This window comes from Bos indicus x Bos taurus, chromosome 3 (genome assembly GCF_003369695.1).
Source record: "Bos indicus x Bos taurus breed Angus x Brahman F1 hybrid chromosome 3, Bos_hybrid_MaternalHap_v2.0, whole genome shotgun sequence".
NCBI classification, from domain to species: domain Eukaryota; kingdom Metazoa; phylum Chordata; class Mammalia; order Artiodactyla; family Bovidae; genus Bos; species Bos indicus x Bos taurus.
Genome location: NC_040078.1, coordinates 19048327 through 19074356, shown reverse-complemented (window position 1 = coordinate 19074356; position 26030 = coordinate 19048327). Strand labels below are relative to the sequence as shown.

The following is a 26030-nucleotide window of genomic DNA, read 5'->3' as shown; positions in this document are numbered from 1 at the left end:
TGCTCCTTCACTGAAGTCTTTCTGCTAATTTCTACCGAGGTTTTTCTAAGACAATCAAATTTGAAAATTGTGTTTCTGGGAAAATATAGTTGCCATGTAGTACATGGGTAGCCTTCATCAATTCCTGGATTAAGAGTCCTGCGTGTCAGAGTCTTATGTGCTAGTTTTAAGTCTTCTACTTTACCTTGCTGATGTTTAAAAAAAAAAAAGGTTAATTTACCGTTATTCTCCCACCCATTTTCAAGCACCTTCACAGTTCTCACTGGATCCTCACAATACTGTCAGAAATGGAGAGATGCTACGTACGGAAACAGGCTCCAAAGTTCACAGCAGATCTATTCCTAGAACCCAGGTTTCTGTAATTCGAATCTACCTCTTTTAGGTGAGGTTTTAGTGAATGATTAATTCTGAAGTCGCTTTAAGGAAAGAGTATGATCTGCACATGAGAGGGACAGCTGTTTCATAGGTGGTGTGAGGTGCTAGGCAATCTTACCAGATCTCAGTACAGAAGATACCCATAGGCTTGTTTCCACCTTGTGATTCAACCAGCATTTAGTTTTAGATAACTTTCTTAAGAACTTTATTCAGCAAAGAACACCCCAAATGATCTAAACAGCTCTACAAGTTCTCTATGGCTCTGTGTGTATACATATATTGATATAGATACTATACCACCAATATAGCAATATTTCCTGAGTTACCTTTCTCCTTGTCTACTTGTATTTTAACCAAAGTTTACAGGGAAATAGCTGGAGCACTGTTACAAAAATCTTGTCTCCAATAACACATTAGCAGTTGAGGCTGGGAGGCAGTATTCTCTTCTCACTTTCTGAGGCTTTTAATATAATTATGCTGATTTTTGCCTTTGCTGCCTGACTTAACTGCAATCTTTGAGTTTACCACTCAAAAGATTTCCCCTTAACCAGAGTCACCTCATGTGGTGAGTCAGTCTGCAGAATTATCACTTCCAATAACCAAACCCTGGCTGTTTCCCAGCCTCAAAGAGGACGCTGCCTAGCAGTACTGTGCATTATGACTGCCAGAGGGGAACAAGCTGGATACTAAGCAGCCTGAAAGTCATGTGGCAGTACTCACACTGCACAGGGCACAGGGGGTGGAGTTAGGGGCATGTGTCTGTCTCCCTCCACCCCACATGCTCTCTGGTAGTCCGGTGGAAGCAGAAAATGCATTTGGTTCACAGCAAGCCAGGTCATGTATATAACGAAGGAAGAACTGCATAGATCTCTATTACAGGCTCTTCTCTCCAGGCACCGAGTCTAATGCCAAACCTGCCAAAGACACACACAGAGAGACACAAAAAGCTTGAAAGGGCTCAAACTGAAAGTAAAGCTGCAGGAAGGCAGCTGCAGAAAAGTAGTAATAAGATGGGCTGCAGGGAAGAGGCAAGGCCCTGTGGTCACCTCATTACTCTCTGGTTGCTACAGAGAGAGGACAGTTCTACTCACAGCAAAGCAGATGGCCGAGGCAACTGAAGGTGACTTCAGAGTAAGTAGTCATCTTCAAGATTATCATCACCAGACATAGAGGCAGCTTCTATTCAGACATGAGGGTAAAGTTAGATACTGCCCTACTGTAGCAGGCACTGCCATTGAGGATCAGAGAAAAAAATAGGCTTTTTGGTGTTCAATGACTACTCTGGTTAGGAGATAAATCTTGACACAACTTCCCTAGTTTGGAGAGGCTGACTAAGAATTGGTAACTTCCAGAGATGCTCGAGGGAGCAAATGCTGTTTGTACCTGATAAACTGAGGCAGGACAGGGTGTTTGCTATCTCTCCAGGGCTCTTCTTGGTCTCAGTGAGCATGCTCAGTGAGACATCTGTTTCTGTGGCCTGAGGGAATAAACAGGAGAAAAAGGAAGAACGTGTTTGGCTGGTGGGAAAAGAGAAGCGACCCCATCATTTTGCTCACAGAGTCTGGTGTGGCTGCTAAGGGACACAGTGCTTCCACTGATCAACTAGTGGAGCAACTCAGAGTCCTTAAGGGTGTTCTACAAATTGCATGCATGACTAGAAGCCCTCCTGTCTTGAGGCACAAGGTTTGTCCCAAAGCAGCACCCCAAATGATGATAATGGCTCACTTACGAGGTCGTCCAACATTACTGGGACAGCTCTGTTTTTTTCCATGTCTTCTGCAAGCTCAACTGCGTATCCTTTACGAACTAATTCTAGCCCAATATCAAGATTCTGAGAAAAGAAATGAAAAGGCTTCTTGGTGTTCAAAGAAGGGCAAATCAAAGGAAGGGCAGAAGAGCTGGGATTGATACTTTAAAAAATTCCTTTGGTGGTTCAGTTAAGCAGGAGCTTATGAAGCAGGACTATTATCAAATAAGGATTTCTGAGAAAGGAAAAGAAGATGAGCCTGTAAATATACTGAAGAGACAGTGAGCAACAAGTGAACCTCAGTCTTACCTTCCCGTCGCTAGTATCATATAAATAGATCTTGGGCCAAGTTGAGATCCCAGACTGGACATAGCTAGAGATCTTGGCCACCAGGGGCTTCCAGTCAGCACAGTGAGTGAGTCTGTCAAACTCATCCAAAGCTTCCTCTTCCCACTGTTCACCTGGTTAAAAAAAATTGTAGACAGAGCCTAAGAAGGGGTCAGTGCTGACAGGGGTGGGATTATGCCCTGGAGGGAAGCTGGAACTACCTCTGTCTACTTCAGAAGGTACCTATGTCTGACTGCCAGGCAGGTTTCTGGCTGTTGCTGTCTGGCACTGGTGATGAAAAGGCGCCTGAGCCCCCAGAACTCAAAAAGCCTGGGAATGTGAGAATCCCCACCACATGCCCTGTGAAAGTTATTCTGTTTGTACGCACAGTCAATAGGTAATAGGACCAATTTACCTGAGGGGGCAATCCGTGCCAGACTACACTCTATTGCTTGAAATGGAAGGCTTAGGAAGTCACTCCTAAAGTGAAAGAAACTGAAATTAGAATCCTAGTGCTAGGAGGGCCTTCTTATATTCGTTCCTTCTAGATAGTACCAGTTAACCCAGCAGTGGAAGATAATTAACTGATCTCTAAAGAGGCTCTCTTCCAACCCTCCCCCCCACCTCCTCCCCAGTGAGAAGTGCCAACAGCTCACCACCTTATGGCCAGGACTGAGTCAACAGATGAGACTCCAGCCTGATTCCACACTGACCTGAGCACCCTGAGATCCCTCAGTGGGCAATCTCCATTATCTCCAAAGTCAACAAAGTAAAGGTCCAGGTTCCCATTCTCCAAGGTACCAAGGACCCGGGCTCGATACCAGGAACCGTTTGTAGGTAAAGGTGCTGCGACAATGTCTCCTACATGTACAGTCAAGTCTTCAGGCTACACAAGGAAATGAGGAGTCAGGAGAGGGCAGAGTTAGGAATGGATGGGCTAAAAAACTGAATACCAGAAGGAAGAAAGAACAAGCCATTGCTCCACAGGAAAGGGAAGAGAATACATCACAATGAAAAAGGTATGTCCCCCTTTCATCAAACCCCAGCCCTGTCCCTATAGCAACTCACCAGACTATTTTCGTAGTGCTGGGTCATCTCACTGACAAGCTTATCCAGCTGCAGGCTGCGGGAGCCAATGATTTGGATCCAGAAGTGGTTAGGATGTTCAGAGGCAGAGACATACACTTCTAGGAACTCATCAGCATGGAAACTGAAGTCCGGACTGGGAACTAACCACAGGCATAAGCAAGTTAAGCTACAGAATCATTATTATCTAATATGATGACCATTATCAGAATCATCTCTGGTTGAAATGGGAAGACTGCATCAGTGGGGTGAGAGGTACAAATAACAAGTGGCTAATACCATTTAAAAATGGCTGGAGGGACAAGTGGATGAATCATACAAAAACATCCTGAAGGAAAGGTACTATAAGCTATGTTCTGTTCTTTATATGTAATTGAGTAATTAGAGTTCTTCACATTCTTTGTCATCCGCCGTGTATTCAAATCAGCACCAATTATAATGAAGGGAAATCCCCATATGCTAGGGAGAAGATATGTGGACAGATGTGGGCCTGCTCCAGATTGTATTCCACCACCGATTCATTACAGACCCTGGACATGTCTATGAACCTCTTAAGGACTCTGGTCTTCCCTGCCCATCCCAGTACCTATGCATAGAAGAAAAAGCCCATAGCCTTTTCATTCTTCTTGAATGGTGAAGATTTTTAAGAACAGTAATGAGACAGGAAAAAATATTGGACTCAAAAGTATTTTACTTATTTGTATATGTTTGAAGAAAGAATACCATGTAATTCAATTATTTGATGTATTACTTGCAGACCAGTTTCCTGTGAACGAGCACATTTCTATATTGTTCTCTAATTAGCTGGTTTGTATTTAGAAAAAAATTTGTGTTCAGTATTAACCCAAGGAAAATATTACCGGAAAGTCCCATCTGTAATTAAAGAACTGTAAATGTAGTCAAGAAAACAGAAATTATTTTTTTATTGTTTCCTTATTCTGGGTTATCTAAGCCAGTATTTCTGGCTTTCCAGGTAGCAGTAGTAAAGAACCCACCTGCCAATGCAGGATTGGCAGAGGGCTCGATCCCTCGGTTGCGAAGATACCCTGGAGAAGGAAATGGCAACTTGCTAAAGTATTCTTCCTGGGAAATCTCATGAACAGAGGAGACTGGCAGGCCACGGTCCATGGGGTTGCAAACAGTCAGACACAACTGAGCATACACACATAGCCAGTATGCCTATCTTCCATATGGCTAAGGGGTCCCCTTTGTTACATACTTTCAAACATGGACATCTCTGGACTGGTCTGGACAGCAGACCTCTGAAAGCTGTCATCATTAGGTTTCTCCCAGGAACCCTCTTCTGGTCCCACAGCAGCCACGTCACCATCTCCTTTGTGGGGAGGAACTGCCAGAGGTGCAGCCTGTTTTAAGCTAGTGCCAGTGTTTTTCCATAAAGCTGGCTCTCTGGCTCCACCTGGCTCTGTCACTTCCTCTCTTCTTACGCTGATTGGCTGCTTCCGTGGAACTCTGGTTTCTGCAGAATGAGCAATTCTCTTCCTAAGTTCTTCATCTTCTGAAACTTTCTCCAGTATCAAATGCTGTGGAAAATAAGAGAAGGGATGATATCTACATGGTCAGATACTGACCCAGGATGGAGTAAAGGGTTCTTCTCACTCTCAGATACAATTCAGGTTAGCTACTTGCCTTAGCTGCTGCCACTTCCTTCTGCGTTCCTGAGATTTTTATAAGTCTTGATAGTAGCAATGTTCCTTCTGATTCTTTGTCACAGGTTATTTTGGCTCCTGAGGCCTTACAGATAGAACGAATTGTCTCGCCGCCTCTCCCTGTATTGAATAATACATAAGACCCTGTCCTTTCCTCTACTACTCCTAGTGATGCCACTATCTTGTATACACTATGAGGTGAGAGTCAGGGCTCATTTTCAAACTAAACAGAATGTAGGATAGTGAATGGAAAACAGGAGCTACTGAAATCCTTACTGTAATCAGGGGGGTACTAGATTATTTGCTCTACCCATTTTATTTAAATTCTACACACTGGCTAAGTTAATGTGGTCATGTCACTTTCATCTTCTGGCCACTAAGCAGACTTCACGTCCTCACTTCATTAGCAGACATCCCACATGAAACCACTGGACCAAGCACAGGACGCTTCTCTGCCTCTCACAGCAGCATGAGGAATGCTCTAGGAGAAGGCATAAAAAGTGCTTTCTATGGCACGGTCTTGAGAGATTTAGGATAAAATGAGCATCCTTAGCTTCCCTTTAAAAGTCTTAACATGAGGTAAATACATTTACCTGAACCCTTGTGGAACCTATTTGTAAGGTTCAGATCATACTTTAAAAATTTTTTATTATTTATTTTTGGCTGTGTTGGGTCTTAGCTGTAGCATGCAGGCATCTCTCCAGTGTGGCACACAGGCTTAGCTTCCCTGAGGCTTGTGGGATCTTAGCTCCCCGCCTAGGGATCGAACCCATGTTCCCTGCATTGGAAGGCAAATTCTTAACCACTGAACCACCAGGGAAGTTCTCTTACAACTTCTTGAGGTAATGAGTTTTGCTTTACCACTGGCTTTATAAAAAAAGTAAAGCTCTTCTCTCAATTTCCCTCAGCAAGATGAAGGGGAAGAAGGCCAGGAAAAGCCCTCTGGAAGGTGTGAAAGAAAGGAAGGCAAAGGGAACAAAAAAGGAAACAGCAGAGAAAGTTGTCCAGTGTTACCTATGATTCTGCCCACGGATCTCTGGGGGACTGAGAGCTGCTCAGACACTGGCGTATTCTCTGTCAGGATCTGATGAATCGCTGCTTTGGCCTTGCACACCTGAACAGGAAACCCACTGATAAGCAGCACCCGCTCATCTCCTATATCCTCCGTGTCCACATCGATCCGAGCACCTGTCTTCTTTCTTAGCTGCAGAGAAAAGGATATGTGGCAGTATGTTCTGGAAGAGCTCTCACCTGGGTCAGCTAAGGATACTCTAAACCTAACCCTGGAGGTGGATGGAACCGGACACAGTAATCAGTGAAATCGGGTTTTGTAAGCAGTCCTCAATTACATGTACTTACGGAAGGAGAGACAAAGATAACCCTGAACAGCAGTTAATCCAAAACAGTTTCTCTGTGTTTAGACTGGTATTTCCCCAAATTTGGATTAAACAATCAATTATTTAGTTTTCTTGACATTCCAAATGAATAATGGAAGATGGTAAAAAGAATTAGGGAGCAATTAATTACTGCCAATTAATAAGAGTTCATAATTCCATAGCAGACAGGAATGATTCAAACTATACCAGGATGAGAACCATCCAATTAAAAATCCCCATTTCAAGCTAAGTCACCCATTCTATAAGGAGTAGAGGTACTCATCTCTGGAAGGAAAATAGCAGCCAGAAACTTCCTATTTTTGTTTTGTTTTGTTTAAAATATACATAGTGTAAGTGGGTTTTACAGAATGGGGGCAGAGGATGGACAGCAGAAATCAATCCCGGGAAAGCTGTTGCCTGCTCACACACTTACTTGTTTAATATTGGCTCCTTGCCGACCAATGATGAGCTTTACAGCCTCTTGGGGGACTCGCATCTCTATCTCGATGTCATCTTCCCCAACAAATGTCAGCCGTTCTTCTGCACAGATCATCAGATCAGACTTAGACAGTACCCAAAGCTATTACTTCCCCTCCCCTGAATCAAAGCTGTCAAAGAGACATTGATGTAAAAGATAAACTGAGGATTTCAATCATAAAGAGAAGGAGAAGCAGCATCTGAGTGGGAACTAAAAGGTCCTGAAAGACCAGAAGATGGGCATTCTTTCTGGGATACCGTTTTCAAATGCTAAAATGGGAAAGCCATTAGATTCTGGGCAAACTACTTCTCCCAAGACATGACTCCTGGAGAAGAATGAAGGCCAGAAGTTGCCTGAGGAGTCCGTTAGGCTCAGAACTTCCCTCGTTTATACACAAATCATTTTCTAAGTCCTCCTCTCTAGGTCCAGGCAGTGGGGAAACTGGACCCAACAGTTAGCAGAATCCCTTACAGTGCTGGTGTTGCTGAAGGGAACAAATCAACAGAATTATAAAATGAACTCTTTATTTCACAGACTAGCTTCACATTAAGGTAGAAAAGAAAAACTTTGTTTCAAAGGTCCCTCACAGAGAGCCAATTACATCCCAACAAGTGATAACTTGAAAGAAGTTTCAAGTTAACAATGCCAGAACATAGTCTAACCATTTCGGTATGTACAGCCATGGATTCACGTACCTCTGCTTTCCCTGTATCTGCGGTATAGGATATAGGCCACTGTTGCACTGGCAGGGATCCCAAGGCCCAGTGCTATTTTTTGAATAGTGGACAAACTTGTCCAAGAAGTCCGTTCAGTGGACATTTTCGGCCGCCTCCTGAAATAAGCATATGAAGAGAAAGGAGCTTTCATACAACTTTTACGCCAGAGAGGATGGAACACATTACAATATTACAAAGAACACTACAGCCTAATTTCCCATTTCAAGAGCTGGAGCAGTCTCAAGGTGTGCTTCATGTGAAAGGTCATGAAAGGGGTACTTTTTTCAGAAAGTTAGCTGAGGGACACACACACATATGATTAAACAGAGGAGTACTACTCCCAGCCCAACCCCTGCAAAGAGGACTGTGTATTGATCAGCTTTAAAAGACAAAGGAACAAGGAATTAACTGAATCAAATATTTTAAAAAATTTACATTTCATATCAAACTATTTAAAATTCCTTACGTGTGCACTTCTATGCCTTCTGGCCTTTCTGGATGCTGTTGTCTCTGAAAGGAATGGCACTCCAGGCCCAGGTTTAGGTTTTGCTACTTCTACTTCTCTCTCTTGGAAGTGTGGTCTATTTATTCTCTGTACTCCTTATTTCTACTTACTCCTCAACTAACAGTGAAAGGGGATTCTTCCTGCTCCTTCATCAAAACTAAAACTTTCCAGGTAATTAACCTGCTGCTGCTAAGTCGCTTCAGTCGTGTCTGACTCTATGCGACCCCAGAGACGGCAGCCCACCAGGCTCCACCGTCCCTGGGATTCTCCAGGCAAGAACACTGGAGTGGGTTGCCATTTCCTTCTCCAATGCATGAAAGTGAAAAAATAAAGTGAAGTTGCTCAGTCGTATCCGACTCCTAGTGACCCCATGGACTGCAGCCTTCCAGGCTCCTCCATCCATGGGATTTTCCAGGCAAGAGTACTGGAGTGGGGTGCCATTGCCACCTAGATGGCATATATAAGCCTTATCTAATCTCACCTCTCTTCCCTCTTTCCCATGGTTTCTATTTATCTGGAGGAGTCTCCTGAGTTTTGAGCTGGTCTTCCAGTGGCCTCTATCCATTGCTATTGTCACTCTGCTCTCTTTGGGCAATTTTATCCATACTTGAAGCCTGAACTACTATCTATATGCTAATGACCCCAACACTGTACCTGAACTGATTGCTCATCAAATCTCATTTAGACCACTGTAACGGTCTTGCTATTAGTCTCTCTCTGACACTGTATCTTCATTTTCTTACCCAGCATGTCTTAATATGTCCCTCACTCTATTTCTTTATTTCATGTATCAGTACTTGCTCACCCTCCCAATTATTTTATACCATCTCTTCTCAAACCTCTAGTGCTTCCTTCTTCATTCTCCCTCTCAACTGATGTCTGCTTCCTATTTCACTGAGAAAGTAAAGCATTTGGAGAAAATATTAACTAACTTCCAAACTGATCCATCCACGTCCACCTCCTAGCATTTTATCTTCCTTCCTGTGGTCATGGATGAACTATTTTGGCTCTAGCGCTGAGTCTTTCATGTAAGTGTTGCTCTCCTTCTTTATCCTGCATCATTAATGTTTTCCTCTCTGCCGAATCTTTGCACAAGCAGACAAACACGCTATTATTTCTTTCTTAAAGAAAATTCTTTCTCAATTCCATTTATTCCTCCAAATACTACTCATTTCTTTCCTTCCTTTTGCAAGAAAACTCAGTGTCAATGCTTCTGCGCTAGATTTCTCTTCTTGAATTCACCCTTGCTGCTCTGGTGAAGGTCACCAGTGACTTGGATTTCCTGAATCCAATGGTCAAATCTCAGTCCTCCCTTTACCTCCCCCACCACCAGAGTCTGGCACAGCTGGCGACTCCCTCTCCTCTGACACTTTCTTCACTTGGCTTCACAGTACTGTTTCCTGGTTTTCCTTCTCCCTTTCTGGCGGCTCCATCAGTCTCCTTTGTTGGTTCTTGCTCCATTTTTTAACCTCTAAACACTGGAGTGACCCAGGGCTCTGTCCTTTGCCCTCTTTATTCAAGAATCATTCCGTCTTGGCTTTAAGCCCCATCTATTTGCCGACTGTTTAACTCCCAAATTCATAGATCTAGTGAGGACAGTTCTGAACTCCAGGTTTGTACATCCAACTGCTTATGAAATATCTCCTTTTGATGTTTAACAGCTATCTCAAACTTAGCAAATCCAAGTTCACTAAGCACCCCAGATCTCACTCCTTTCTTCTTTGCCCTATCAGTTAGTGGCAACTCCATTCTTTTCAGTTCCTCAGGCTAAAAATCTTATTCTTCTTTCCCTCAAACAGCACCTCTATCCTGGTCAGATTATCCAGAATCTGACCACTTTTTAACCTCTTTATTGCTATGACCAACATCTGCTCAAAACCACCATTATCTCGTCTAGATTATTAAAAAGCTTAATTACCTCCCTGCTTTTTATCATCGTCCAATTTATTCCCCATATAACAGCTGGAGTAAGTGAAAAGTGTTATTCATCTGCTCAAATCCTTCCACGGTTTTCCATTTCACTGTGTTTAAAAGCCAGTCATTATAATGACCTGCAAGGTGTTCATTTTGATTGTTTCCCCATTGGAAAGTTAACTCCCCAGAGGCAGGAATTTTTTTTTGTTCCTCAGTACTTAGCACATGGTAGCCACTTAATAAGTATTTGGTCAATAATAATCTTTGAATGAACACACTTCCTCTTAATCTTCAGCAACTCTCTTGCCTACATGTAAGCTCAGTGGTTTGAAAGGTTCTTTATAACCTAATCTCTGCCCATCATTTCCACAGCCTTATATTCTAACACTACTTCTACTGGGGAACAGGATGTGCTTTCTTAAGTATCTTTGCTCTGTCACATGTCACTTCTGTCTTCACAGTCTTACTCCTTAGCCCATCAATACACTTACAACCATTCTGCTTTTTACTTTAACAAATTACGTGTGATGAAATAAAAATTCATATTCTAAGGCAAGGATAATTTAAACATTAAAAAAATTTCCTCTGCCCTTTGGCCTTCTCTCTCCTCTCCACTGTGCACTGTGCATCTGCACCATGCGTCGACCAAACCGCCCCACTGGCAGAAGCCTGCCCGAACCATAAAGCGTAACACTCTTGGGGAGCTAGACTCAGAAACGGCCACATTCGATCCACTATACTGCCCTTATAATGTTGCTCAGACTGTATCTCATATCTGAATTAGGCTGCCAAGTTAATAATGGGAAATTGTGCCTCGAAGGCCAAACTCTCGTGTAGACAGACAGCCACCTACGGGAATACCAGCTGGGTTTATGTATGCTCGCAAATACTTAACTAAAAATTAGAGGAAACCCTACCCTGAAATGGCCAAGACTGGCTTCTCTTTCTGGCATTCCAAAACTGATTTTCTGAATGCAGTTAAAAGCTGGCAGTCTCCTGAAACTCTGCCTGCAGGGTCTACTAGAAATAGTGGAAAGAATTTTTCTCTTTTAAAAATTAGGTTAGCAGGGAGAAATATTTGTACAGGGTTAGCTTTTTAAAGCTTTGGATCCTGCTTTAAAAATCCTGATCCTTTAAAAATCCTGATTCTTTAAAAATCCTTTGGATCCTGAATTGAAAATCTTCCAAGTTAAAATTTTAGACAGCTCTCATCTTAAACCACTGTACCTATTTTAACTGATATGTAGAAGCCTCAAAACACTTCACAATTTCAAAACAGCCTCAGTGAAAGATTTGTTGTAGAAGGCTAATTAAAGATTAATGATAGGTACCTAAAAACTGCTCCCCTCTATCTTTGAATACTCATTCTAATAATCCTGTCTCTGACTTGCCTTTCCACTCTGGAGACACTATTAAATGGTTACCTTTAGAAATGGGACCACCTGAGGAATGCAAGTTGGTACAGGCACTATGGAAAACAGTATGGAGGTTCCTCAGAAAACCAGAGTTATCATATGATCCAGCAACCCCACTCCTGGGCATACACCCAGACAAAACTATAGTCAAAAAGATACACGCACCCTTATGTTCACAGCAGCACTATTCACAGAAGCCAAGACATGGAAACAACCTAGACGTCCACTGACAGACGAATGGACAAAGAAGATGAGACATATATATATATATATATACACACAGTGGAATACTACTTAGCCATAAAGAACAACAAAGTAATCTCATTTGCAGCAACATGGATGCAACTAGAGATTATCATACCAAGTGAAGTCAGAAAGAGAAAGACAAATCCGTACTTATATGTAGAAACTAAAACACAGCACAAATGAACCAATAACAAACAGAAACAGACTCACAGACACAGAGATCAGACTTGTGGCTGCCAAGGGGGAGGGAGAGGAGGGGCCAGCTGGGAATTTGCTGGTAGATGCAAACATTTAGAATGGATAAACAAGGTCCTACTATACATAGCGCAGGAAACCATAATGGAAAAGAATATAAAAAAAAAAGAAATATATATGTGTAAAACTGAGTCACTCTGCTGTAAAGCAGAGACTGGCACAGTATTGTAAATCAACTATACTTCAATTAAAAAAAAAAGAAATGGGACACCTGAGGCTGTAGACCATAGCTAAATAATTTCTTAAGCCCAGGAAGAATCCTTAAAAGTGTGTGTAAATGGATTGCCAAGATGGGTGACCACTGGCCTGACTAAAATGATCACAGCTGATATTTAGAACCTGAGAGGAATTTTACTGGGGGGAGGTGGAGTCTCTGTCCCCCAAGCTAAATGAGGGAACATAAAATTCCAGCATTGGTGAATGCATATGTCAGTCCTTGCCCTGAGGTGGCTACTCAGTTTTATGAGGAATTAAAAACCACTGTCCTTGTGTTGCAGGAAGGGGGACCACCTTCCAGGGCCCAAAAATGGGCTCCTCTCTAACACTCAGAAATGAACTGTCCGAGCAGACACATGTGCTAACCAAGCAAGAAATATTACTGGAAAGGGCTCCTGGGCAGAGAGTTGTAGGGTAAGGGAACCCAGGAAAACAGCTCTGACACATGGCTCGCAGTCTCAGGTTTTATGGTAATGGGATTAGTTTCCAGGTTGTCTTTGGCCAATCATCCTGACTCAGAGTCCTTCCTGGTGGCACATGCATTGCTCAGCCAAGACGGATGCCAATGAGAAGGATTATGGAAGGTGATTGGACACACGGTGTCTCCTTTTGTTCTTTCCCGAACTCTTCCGGTTAGTGATGGCTTATGAGTTCCGTGTTCCTTACCAGGACCTCCGGTCAAAAAATAACTCATGCAAATAGTTACTATGGTGCCTGGCCAGGGTGGGTGGTTTTCAGTCAGTGTGCTTCCCCTAACACTTGTTTTAAAAATCTAGTCTTTATAGGACCAGAGGTGTGGCCTCCAGAAATAATACAAAACTCACAGGTGGTGCCAGTGGTAAAGAACCTGCCTGCCAATGCCAGAGACTTCAGAGATAAGAGTTCTGGAGAAGGAAATGGCAACCACTCCAGTATTCTTGCCTGGGAAATCCAAGTCCCATGGACAGAGGAGCCTGGCAGGCTACAGTCCACAGGCTCACAAGGAGTTGGACATGACTTAGTGACTAAACAACAACAAAACCTTTCTTATTAAGAGGCTTGCAAGTACTGGAGAACAAAAATCTAGCCCTTAAGGAACAAAGTATCCAAGGAGGAACTTGTGTTTTTCTTCCTATGCCTTTGAGATGCAAATATTCTATTTGGTCTTTTCCAGGAGCTCTTATCTGGACCATCTTTTTTTTTTTTTTTTTGCTGCACTGTGTGGCTCGTGGAATCTATGGTCCCCAGGGATTGAACCTTGGCCCCCTGCACAGGGAGTGCAGACCACCAGGAAGTTCCCCAGACTATTTTTTTAAAACACAATTTCATGCAAATCAAAACTACAACGATGTACTACCTCACACTGTGCTAAATGGCCATCATTAAAAAGTCTACTGGATACTGAAGAGATAAGATGGTGGAGTAGAAAGACCTAAGCTTACCTCCTCTCATGAAAACACCAAAATCACAACTGCTGAACAATCATTGACAAAAAAGACTTAAACCAATAAAAAAATATATTCTACATCCAAAGACAAAGAAGAAACCACAAGACAGAGGGGCTCTTTCACGATTTAATCAAATCCCATACCCACTGGGTAGGCAACTGACAAACTGGAAAATAATTATATTGCAGGGGTTCTCCCACAGGAGTAAGAGTTCTGAGCCCCAAGTCAGGCTCCTCAACCTGGGGATCTGGCATCAGAAGCAGAAGTTCCCAAAGCATTTGGCTTTGAGGCCAGTGGGGCTTGAGTGCAGGAGCGCCACAGGACTGGGGGAAACAGACTCTACTCTTAGAGAGCACATTCAAGGTTTTACATGTATTGGGACCCAGGGCAGTGACTCCATAGAAGCCTGAGCCAGACCTACTTGGAGGTCTTGAAGGTTCTCCTGGGGAGACAGAGGTTGGCTGTGGCTCACAGTGAGGGCAAGGACAGGTGGCAGGGGACCCAGTGAATATTCAGTGTGAGCTCTCCAGGAGGTCACCATTTTGGCATTGAGACCTGGCCCCACTCAAAAGCTTACAGGTTCCAGTGCTGAGATGCCTCAGGTCAAACAACCCACAGGGACTCCCTGGTGGTACAGTGGATAGGAATCCACCTGCTAATGCAGGGGACGTGGGCAGATCCTTGGTCCGGGATCCACGGATCCCTGGTCCGAGAAGATGCCATATGCCGTGGAGCAACGAAAGCCCATGTGCCACAACTATTGAGCTCACATGCTGCAACTACTGAAGCCTATGCTCTGCAACAAGACAAGCCACTGCAACGAGCAGCTCATGTGCTGCAATGAAGAGTAGCCTGTGTGCAGCAACAAAAGACCCAGCAATGAAGACCCAGTGCAACAACAACAAAACTAACAAGGTGGGAAAGAGCCCCACCCATCAGTAGACAGGCTGCTTAAAGTTGTCCTGACCCCACAGCCACCTCTAAACACACTCCTGCTTACCAGAGGGACAAGACCCAGCTCTACCCACCAGTGGGCAGGCACCAGCCTCTCCTTCCAGGAGGCCTGCAGAAGCCCCTGGACCAACCTCACCTACAAGGGGACAGAGAACAGAAGCAAGAAGCTACAATCCTGCAGGCCAAGGAACAGAGGCTACAAACATAAAAAGTTAGACAAAAGAGAGTAATGATAGTAAACAAATTATATCAAGCATCTTTTCCAACCACAACAATCCCAAAACTACAAGGTCAGAAGTCAACTACAAGAAAAAAAAAAGGTAAGAAACAAACAACATGGAAGCTAAACAATATGTTACTAAACCAATGGATTACTGAAGAAATCAAAGACGAAATAAAAAAATACCTAGAGACAAATGAAAATGAAAACAGTGATCCAAAACCCATGGGACACAGCAGCAGTTCTGAGAGTTTACAGCAATACAATCTTACTTCAAGAGACAAGAAAAATCTCAAACAACCTAACCTTACAACTAAAGCAACTAGAGAAAAAAAACAAAATCCAAAGTTAGTAGAAGAAATCATAATGGTCAGAGCAGAAATAAATGAAACACAGATGAAGAAAACAAAAAAGATCAATGAAACTAAAAGCTGGTTCTTTGAAAAGATAAAATTGATAAATCTTTAGTCAGACTCATCAAGGAAAAAAGGGCGCAAATCAATAAAATTAGAAATGAAAAACTGATACCACAGAAATACAAAGGATCATAAGAGACTACTACAAGCAACTATACACCAATAAAATGGACAACTTAGAAGAAATGGAAAAATTCTTAGAAAGGTATAGTCTCCTTTCTTGGAAGAAAAGAAAGAAAACCAGGAAGAAAATAGAAAATATGAACAGACCAATCACAAGTACTGAAATTGAAACTGTGATTTAAAAACTTTTAACAAACAAAAGTCCAGGACCAGATGGCTTCACAAGTAAATTCTATCAAACATTTAGAGTAAACACCTATCCTTTTGAAACTGTTCCAAAACACTGCAGAGGAAGGAACACTCCAAACTCATTCTATGACACCACCATCATCCTGATGCCAAAGCCAGACAAAGATACCACCAAAAAAGAAAATTACAGGTGAATATCACTAATGAACGTAGATGCAAAAATTCTCAAATACTAACCATGTGAATCCTACAATACATTAAGAAAACATACACCGTGATCAAGTGGGATTTATTTCAGAGATGCAACGATGTTTCAATATCTGCAAATTGATCAGTGTGATATACCACATTAACAAATAGAAGAATAAAAATCATATGATCACCTTAATAGATGCAGAAAAAGCTTTTGATAAAAATTCAATACCAATTTATGATTTAAAAAAACTATCCAGAAACGGGGCATAGAGGGAACCTATGTCAACATAAGAAAGGCTATATATGACAAACTCACAGGTAACATCATACTCAATGGTGAAAAGTTGAAAGCATTTCGTCTGAGATCAGGAACAAGACAAGGGATGTCTGCTCTTGCCATTTTATTCAACATAGTTCTGGAAGTCCTAGCCATGGCAATCAGAGAATAAATAAAAGGAATCCAAATTGGAAAAGAAAAGAACTGTCATTGTTTGCAGATGACATGATATTATACACAGAAAATCCTAAAGATACTACCAGAAAACTACTAGAGCTCAATGAATCTGGTAAAGTTGCAAGATACAAAATTCATACACTCTTGCAATTCTATGGGGCTTCCCAGGTGGCGCTAGTGGTAAAGAACCCTCCTGCCAATGCAGGAGATGTAAGAGATCTTCCCTGGGTCAGTAAGATCCCCTGGAGGAGGGCATGGCAACACACTTGAGTATTCTTGCCTGGAGAATTTCATGGACAGAGAAGACTGGTGGGTTACAGTCCATGGGATCGCAAAGAGTCGGACATGACTGAAGCATGAAAGATTAGAAAGAGAAATTAAAGAGACAATCCCATTTATCATCAAAAAGAATAAAATATCAATACTTAGAAATAAATCTATCCATGGAGGCAAAAGACCTGTAATCTGAAAACTATAAACTGCTGATGAAAGAAATCAAAGATGACAAGCAGATGGAAAGACATACCGTGTTCTTGGATTGGAAAAATCAATATCGTCAAATTGAGTATGCTACCCAAAGAAATCTACAGATTTAATACAATCCCTATCAAATTACCAACGACATTTTTCACAGAATTAACAGCAAAAATTTTTTAAATTTTTATGGAAACACTAAAGACCCTGAATAGGCAAAGCAATTCTAAGAAAGAAAAGAGCTGGAGGAATCAGGCTCCCTAACTTCAGATTATACCACAAATAGCTCATGCAGCTCAATTAAAGAAACAAAACAACCCTATCAAAAACTGGGCAAAAGATCTAAATAGACATTTCTCCAAAGAAGACAGATGGTCAAAAAATACATGAAAATATGCTCATCATACTGTTAATTATTAGAGAAATGCAAATCAAAACTACTATGAGGTATCATCTCACACTGGTTAGAATGACCATTACCAAAAAGTCTACAAACAATAAATGCTAGACAAGGTGTAGAGAAAACGGAACCTGCCTGCACTGTTGGTGGGAGTGTAAACTGATACAGGCACTATGGAGAACAGAATGGGGGTTCCTTAAAAAACTAAAAGTACAACTACCATATGATTCAGCAATCCCATTCCTGGGCATATATTTGAGAAAACCATATTCAAAAAGATACATGCACCTCTATGTTCATGGCAGCACTACTCACATTAGCCAACTTACATGCCCATTGACAGAGGAGTAGTGAAAGAAGATGTGGTACAAGTATTCCTCTACCACAAATATTACTCAGCCATAAAAAAGAATGTAACTTGCAGGAACACGTATGGATTTAGAGATCATCATACTAAATAAGTCCGAAAGACAAATATTGTATGATATCACTTACATGTAGAATCTAAAATATGACACAAATGAACTTATTTACAAAACAGAAACAGACTCACAGACATGGAAAACAAACCTATGGTTACCTAAGGGGAAAGGGAATGGAGAAGGGATAAATTAGGAGTTTGGGATTAGCAGATACAAACTACTGTATATAAAGTAGATAAACAACATCCTACTGTATAGCACATGTGTAGCATATTCAATATCCTGTAATAAACCATAATGGAAAATATGAAAAATAATATGTGTATATATGCATAGCAGAATCACTTTGCTGTACACCAGCAACTAACTTAACATTGTAAATCAATTACACTTCAATTTAAAAAATAAAATGCAAATTTCAGGAAGCATGTAGGTCATTTGGAACTTGTCAATGACAAAATCTTGACTATCTTCTCCATTAAATATTAGTAGAAAGGGTTTAGCCATCTAAAAAGGTGACTGATTTGTTCCATCTGCCAGAAACCCAATTTGAATTTGCTTGTAACTGATGGGTTTAATATTACTGTCCCTGATTCATGGCTGAAATTTTGGAATGAAAACTATAGGGTGTCTGTTATGTATCTGTGTTGTAGCTGTGCTGCTGCTGCTAAGTCGCTTCAGTCGTGTCCGACTCTGTGCGACCCCATAGACGGCAGCCTACCAGGCTCCCCAGTCCCTGGGATTTTCCAGGCAAGAGTACTGGACTGGGTTGCCATTGCCTTCTCCAGTAGATGTGCTGTATTGCCAAAATTAATTTGTAAAAGAGCTGTATGTAATTGGCTTAAAGGAAATAAAACATCTATATAAATACTCAGAAATTTCACACGATCTTGTTAGCAGATAGGATAAGAGATCCCTGGACACTGTTTTCTTGACAGTAGAGAAGCCATTTTTAGCCTAAATCATTTTGTAATCTAAGCCTGGCCACAATGCTTGTCCTTGAACAGGTCTCAGGACAGTAACAAATGATTTTAAGGGAACAAAGAATCCAGAAAACAATGGCTTATCAGGCAAGAGAAGTAACAACAGCAAAGGTATTATTAGTTGTTAACAGAACTCCAGGTTCTATTTCAGTCTTAAAGATTAGCCTGAAGCACTGAACCACCAGACCAACTGACACCTAAGGGATGATGCTGTCTTTTCCTGACTCTCCTGACTTCAATCAACTAAAGAGAGGACTCTCAATCACCCAAGACCCTTCATGAATATGCATGTGCCCTTACACAGACCCACCACTTTTGCTATTTGAGGAGACATGTTTGGAGACAGATCCTCAGTGTTCTCTTTACTTGCTGCAAGCAATGAATCCTTTTTTCTCCCAGTCTTTGACTTGGTTTTATGGCTTGATACCCACCAAGAGGTGAAGCCAATTTTCTGGTAACATCTGGGAAATACTCAATACTGAATCAATATCTGGTATTAAAGTTAGCTTAAGTTTGCTGAATTAGTAATATGTATCTCTTTAGAATCATCAACATAATGGATAATATTTTTATTGTACCTAGATTTACTAGAAATCAAACAAGACCTTAAATCTGTTGCAAAATTTGCCGGCAAGAAAATAACTTGATATGATGAAACGTTTAAGTAAATAGAGGTAAATGAAATAAGAGCCTTTAGGTAAACTCTTTCAGACTAATTATGTTTTGGGAATGTCTATCCAAAATGCTCTCCATATTTTGGTAACTTGAAATTTTAGCATTTTGCTAAATTAAGTTAAATGCTGAAAGTCTAATGAATAGATAATTACCAAATAAAATGAGATACTATAGCACTAGTGAATATAGGTTTCCTTTTACAAAGAAACTAAAGATATTTGGAACTATTTAATAGGTTTGGTGCCATGCTAACACATTTTCTATTAAAAAGCACATGTTTTCTAGAAACCATAAATAGTATTTATGTACTATTTATAAGCATAAATAGTATATATTTACATACTATATATAAGCTTGCCAATCTACAGAATGCTAATGTAAAACAGTTAATAATTGCTTACTTGTTAGTTTTCATTAGAGTTTTAGGACCTGAGAATTCTAATTAATATACGCAATTTAAGCTACTAGAATAAGGGAAACATTGCAGTATACGAGGAAAGAAATGTTTTCAGAAAAAAGAAGGTATGAGGAACAGAAATACATTTCTATATTTGCCTTTGAGATCTTTTATTGTCACTTTGGTTCGGTGACCAAGAATCATTCCACGTATAATCCTATTTGACCAAGTGTTTTAAAGCTTTTTGATATGTTTAATTTTTTTTTTTTTTTTTTAACTTTTTGGCCACAAGGAGCAGCATGTGGGATCCCTTCCTGGACCAGGGATGGAACTGGCACTCCCTGCATTGGAAGCTCAGAGTCTTAATCACTGACAGGGAAGTCTCAAAACTTTTTGGTATTTTTGACAAACTTCCCAAAGTTCAAATTCTAAATAAAGTTCATCTTACCTCTAATTAACTTTGAGGTTTTCCAAGGGTCTCTAGAACACCTCAAAATGTTTTTCTCTATCTCAGAGAAGACAGAATGACCCTAGTACGACTCTGTACTAAGCTGGGTTTTATTGCTATGGGTTTCTACAGTACTCCAAACATCCCTTCATAGCATTTGCATTGCTTATAATCATTGATTAATGGCTATGTCTGTAGTGAGAATGAATTGAAGGCAACAACAGGCGGTGTAGGGAGACCAATTCAGAGGCTAGTCCAGGTGTCAATGATGGAGATGGAGAGAAGCAGACAGGCGGTTCAGAGGGCTTTCAAAGGAAGAATACACAAGACCCAGCAATTGATTTATGGGAAAGTCAGAGGGTGAGCCAAGGAGCTGGCTATCACGTTTCTCATTTGAGCACCGGGTAGATGGTAGTGTCTGAGATAGAATATTGATGATCTGTTGTGGGGGATGAATGTCTGTGACATGGATGAATTTACTGGGTGACTTCCATTTGAAACAAAACCTAAATTTTACGAACATCTCTTCAAATACTACAAATGAGGTTTGTGCTAAAATATCAGCTGATATCTCAAAGAATATCTACTTGATTAATATTAATCAAGTATAGTTGTTTACAATTTACATATCCTTTCACATTGCTAAGTTTCTCTTAAAAATTAAAAGTGGAAAATATGATGGAAATAAGAATAATTCTACAGTGAAAAAAAGAAAGTGAAAGTGAAGTCGCATCTGACTCTTTGCGACCCCATGGGCTATAGCCTACCAGGCTCCTCAGTCCATGGGATTTTCCAGGCAAGAATACTGCAGTGGGGTGCCATTTCCTTTGCTAGGGGATCTTTCTGACCCAGGGATCAAACACCGGGTCTCTGGCATTGTAGGCAGACGCTTTACCATCTGAGTTACCAGGGATTGCGCCAATTCTACAGTACTAAATGCTAACTTGTGCTTGACTTTATTACTTCAAGTTGAATGTAAAGAGGAGACTAGAACTTAAGATCATAGAAAGTGAAAGAAAGTGAAGTCGCTCAGTCATGTCCGACTCTGCGACTCCATGGACTGTAGCCTACCAGGCTCCTCAGTCCATGGGATTTTCCAGGCAAGAATACTGGAGTGGGTTGCCATTTCCTTCTCCAGGGGATCTTCCTGACCCAGGGATCGAATTCCGGGTCTCCGGCATCGTAGGCAGACGCTTTACCATCTGAGCTACACAGAAGACATGTGGGTCATCTCAGGTTGAGAAAAGTAGGTAGGCAACGCTTTTCAGTAAAAGCTAACGATATTTGTATTAAAACAGTTGCTAACAACTATCTGATATGCATTTCAAAACACAAAGTGAACTTCATGGGAGCCAGGATCTGATATATCACTCCAGGATCTCCTAACAGCCAGAAACCTACAAGGTACCTAAAACATGGTGATCGGTTTGTTGAATTGAAGCAGCTCATTCAATGTTCTCATTCTTGCTACATTTATTTTTAAACCAGTGAGTGAAAAAAGCCTCCACCCATTTCTCTCAGCTGAGGAAAGAGTAGCTGTGACACAGAAGTCTTGAGCCAAAACCCACGATTCTATGCGCGTTAAAAACTAAAGAGGGAAACTGGAAAAACAAATACTGAAGACCATTAAAGAAAAAGCTTTGGGAAATAAGAGGTAAACTGATAATCACTGGCTTGGGGCAAACCCTCTCGCACGGTGCAAGGGTCTGCTGTGACTACCTTGGGACGAGCGCCCTTTCTCTGGAAACAGTTACTAGCCCCGGGGTGGGAGAAAGCCGCCCCCAAAAAGCGCCTCACGACCCCAGGCTCAGAAGCTAGCTCCCGGGCCCCACACCCTCGTCTCGCCCGGGGGCGCCTTTCTTCTCTCAACCCCACATTCCCCGCCTTCTTGTTGCTAGTGGTGTCCCTGGCTCTCGCCTCCCCGACTCCCCAAACCTCCGCTCCTGGTCCCCGCCTTTACCGCTCCTGGAGTTAGCCTTCGCGCGCTTTGCCTCGCACCTCACCCCTGGGGCCGTGGCCGCCTCTCAGCAGCAGCACCACTCCGAGGCCCGCCAGCCTCGCTTCAGCCGCCACTTCCCCGCCCCCTCAGCTAGCCCGCACCAATCAGTGCCCGGCTTGCAAGCCCGCCCAATCAACCTCCTCCTCGAAACCAATCCTCGCGGGAGCTGCCCCTGAGCGACGGCGCTGTGCTGCGTGCTGGTACCCAATTACCCGGATGGAAATCTAAGCCGGGCCCACCAGGTTAGCCAATAGACTGCAGGGAAAGCCGACGACGTTGAGATTGCACCTGCTGAGTATTAAACAGCCAATTAGAGGCTCAAGGAGTACTCCCAGCCCATCTCCAGGCCAATTACCTAGGAGGCTTCCACTGAGGTGGGGGTGGGGGTGGGGTTGTAAATCAGCGCTCCAGAGGTGCAAGTGGGTGGAATCACTCAACCGCATCACTGTTCGCACAAAATTAGTGCCTTTGTAGAAAGCCAGTGCCACTCTACAACCCAGTGACCATTGGGGAAGCCGCCTCCTGACGGGCGATTCTTTGCCTCGATCGGTCTGCATACCATGACAGAGACTCAGGAGACATTAAAAACGCTCCCCCCCCCCCCCCCCCCCCGCCTCATCCCGCGGGAAGACATTAAAAAGGCTTTGTAGAGATGTAGAAAAAACCAAGCGGAAGGAATTGCGCCGCAGAGCGTGAGGAGCTCTATTTCTCTTTCGAGGAGTGAACAGACGAGGAGGACTGACACCACACAGCAGGAGAGATGAAGTACCCAAGTTCGGAGCAACCCGTGGTAAGGGAGCTGTGGGTAGTTCGGGCATCAGGGGCCCACCCTTCCCTGGGGATTAAAGGGATACCAGCCAAGTCTACTGGCTCGAAGGCACAAGCTGCGGGTAGGGGGGCCGTTTCTGTGGGGGCGAGGAAGGGGATGCAGACGGCAGTTTGCTTTGAAAGAGTGTATTCCAGTCGCCGTCTGGGTACTTGGACCGTTATGGACGGTTGGGCCCTGCTACCCACTCAGAGCGGCGGAGAGCCTCGCGAGATGGCCCCGATCCTTCCCCGCCTCCAGTCCCCGCCCGGCACTAGGGGCTCAGGGGTTGAGCGCTCCATGTAATGTGGGAATCGTGCGCACCAGCTTCTGTTACAATGCCTGGCACATGATAAGCATGCAGTAAATGTTTGTAAAATAAATGCAAGATTATATGTTTAGTCAACTAAGGAGATGCCATTGAGCCTCAGTTTTCCGTTTTGTATTAATTTAAAAAATATGTGTTTTGAATAAGTAATACATGTACATTCTATCAAGGAATGAACAGGTTTCTCATCCTTAAAGAAGCAACCAGTTTTACCAGATTCTTGTGGATTTTCCACAAGATTTCTATAATATGCATACATTAAATTTATATATATTATCCAGTTGGTAACATGTTATATATGACTATTTTGCAATTTCTTTTTGCATGGTCCAGATATCTTTCTGTAGCAGTACACATGTATCTGCCTAATAGTTAAGTTTCACAGTAAGCTTGAGGCATGTATTAAGGTTTATTCAATCAGTCCTTTAACATTATATTGACACCCAAGTATATTTTGTTTGTCTCTTGTATATATGTACAGTAAACATTTAGGGCTGCAAACATTTAAGTCTGACCATTGTGTGTATTTTTTTTTTAATTTGGCTATATACAATTTCACAAATTCTCTTTCTTCCACAAAGATTTTTCTCATTTGCATTCCATCAACAACATTTGAAAAAGATTTTGGTAAGTATAGTATTGCCAAATTGCCTTCCACAGAAGTTTTACCAGTTTTCTCTGCCATCAGCAAGCTTATACAGCCTATTATAAGACTTCTGGATTTTTGACAATCTGATAGTGTAAATGGCATCTTACTGCAATTTTAATTTTCATTTCTTTTATAAGGTTGAGCATCTCTTAGTATGTTTAAGTGGCAATTATATTTTTCTGTAAATTGTCTGTTCATATACTTTGGATATCTGATAAGGGTTGGATAAAAGCTTCCCAGGTGGCGCTAGTGGTAAAGAACCCCTCTGCCAGTGTAGGACAAGTAAGAGGTCTGAGTTTGATCCCTGGGTTCAGGAAGATCCCCCAATCCCCCAGAGAACAGAATGGCTACCCACTCCTGTATTCTTGACTGGAGAATTCCATGGACAGAGGAGCTTGGGTGGGCTACAGTCCATAGGGTCATAACGAGTTGGATGCAACTGAGGTGACGTAGCACACAAAACAAAATTGGATCTCTATTTCACATCTTAACACCAAAATAAATTCCAGGTGAACTAAATACTTACATATAAAAAAAGGACATTATAAAAGTATTTAAAGAAAACATAGGGTGACTTTTTAATTATCTTAGATAGTAGGAGGCTTTTCTAAATATGATATGAAACCTAGAAGTTATCAAAGAAAATGCTGACAAATTCAGCTCCATAAAAATAAAAAATACTTGCATAACAAAAAAAGTCACAATAAAAAGAAGACGACATAGGACAAATTGTGATTGGGTGAATTGTGATTTCTTTATTCTTATCTCCAGTTCTAAAGAGTCCATTTTATTTCCTTGAAGAGTATTCTGAACAAGGTGTAGGTGGCAGTAGGTAAAACTAGTTAAAGTGTGGGTGGCCCAGAATTCAGTGGGCAGCTGTTTCTACTCCACAAGGCAAAGCAGGGAAGTAGACTGTAGCTAGAGGGCTGGACAGGGAGGGGTTCCCTATACAGTAGTTCCAGAACCTGCTGCTTACAGAGTTCCCTTCTTGGACAACATGCAAACCATTCAAATGATGCTCTCTCTGAGGTTTTGGAAAACAACACAGTGGCTCTGCCCATTGTAGGATTCGCCCCATCACTCAAGGGTCTTCACCAGAAACCAGCAACTGGGAGCATGGGTCTTAGTATCAGAAATTATGCTGGTGCTACTCTTCTGTCTTTAGGTTAGATTAATGAGTTGTGGCAGGCGTCCTAGGAGAGAGACACTCTCCTCAGCCTCTTTGGCCACCGCCATCCAGCTCGAAGTCTTCCTCCTTAATCCCCCTTTACAAAGCAGTTTGGGGGAAGAGGATTCAGGAGTTCCTTATCTCACACACCCTCCAGCCTGCATCACCACCACACTGACTTCTTAGAGCAAAAGTCCTACCCAAAGCCTCCTGCATCTCGCTGAGAGATAGATGCTGCGGGGAGAATGGTGGCAGGGAGGGGAGTAGAGCAGCTGGAGGCAACAGTATGTTTTCTTATAGGATCTGTCCTATCACTTGCTCTTATGCAATTAGCTACTTCACACCGTAGCCCTTCCTAGCCTTTTCTCTTTGCCTCTAATGGACCTGGAGAGCGCAGGCAGCCTAAGCCTTCACCTTTCTCCCTGCCACCCGAGGCTTCTCCCAGCAGAGGTTCTATAAGCATTTTTGTCCATTGTGTGTACCGAGTATTCTCACAGGGGTCTGTAACTCTCAAAGTTAAGGATCATTGTCTTGCAGCATGCTCTTCCTTTGAATCAGGGAAACAGCCCAGCAAAGGACATAGGGAAATTAGAGTATCTCAGGAACCAAAATAGGGAGTGTGGAAGTGCTGCCAGAATGTCTTTGGATCCAAACTTCTCTCAGCTTAGATGAGATCATGTCTGAAATGAAAGAGAGGAGGGGTAGAGAGAGGATTGGGCAGGATGATCTCAGGAAGGTTCTCTCAAGCAGGAGTAGGCAGGTGAATAGAGCTGAATTTTTCTCGAGAGTAATGCAGTTCACCAATCATCCCACCATACTGGAAATTCCTGAGCCGGTGCTCTATAACCTAAGAGGTTGTTGAGGTTAGAACTCTGAAAAGCACCTGTGAAATCTGAAGCCTCCATTTTTAATCACAAGAGGTGTTGCTGGCATCCAGGCATTTCATCTGACTTCTGGAATTTCTGCTGCTTTCTGCTGGTC

General features: G+C 42.2%; 1 protein-coding gene across 5 annotated transcripts; it reads right to left on the bottom strand.

The window, feature by feature from the left end:
- Positions 1-556: 556 nt before the first annotated feature.
- On the bottom strand, positions 557-22189 carry TDRKH (tudor and KH domain containing). 5 transcript variants are annotated; one of them, XM_027533379.1, is made up of 15 exons: positions 22099-22183; positions 7752-7888; positions 7012-7118; positions 6217-6406; positions 5183-5322; positions 4755-5076; positions 4531-4581; positions 3518-3678; positions 3163-3335; positions 2865-2929; positions 2432-2583; positions 2105-2206; positions 1759-1852; positions 1467-1554; positions 557-1289 (listed from the first exon to the last, which is right to left on the bottom strand). In XM_027533379.1, the coding sequence occupies exons 2-14, from the start codon at positions 7873-7875 to the stop codon at positions 1502-1504; spliced, it is 1734 nt and encodes a 577-aa protein (XP_027389180.1). In that variant the 5' UTR covers positions 7876-7888; positions 22099-22183; the 3' UTR covers positions 557-1289; positions 1467-1501. The 5 variants fall into 5 exon arrangements, with proteins under 5 accessions (XP_027389180.1, XP_027389178.1, XP_027389189.1 ...); XM_027533377.1 differs by having other exon boundaries at positions 22061-22175; XM_027533388.1 differs by having other exon boundaries at positions 22104-22170.
- Between the last annotated feature and the right edge of the window lie 3841 nt (positions 22190-26030).

Excerpts from the sequence above, each read along its gene's own strand:
- TDRKH (XM_027533379.1), bottom strand. The coding sequence starts at position 7,875 with ATGTCCACTGAACGGACTTCTTGGACAAGTTTGTCCACTATTCAAAAA. Across the intron at positions 4,582-4,754 it reads AGAGATGTCCATGTTTGAAA|GGTATCTTCGCAACCGAGGG; the intron begins GTATGTAACAAA and ends TTCCTTCTCCAG. Across the intron at positions 2,584-2,864 it reads GGCACGGATTGCCCCCTCAG|GTGAACAGTGGGAAGAGGAA; the intron begins GTAAATTGGTCC and ends TTTTTTAACCAG.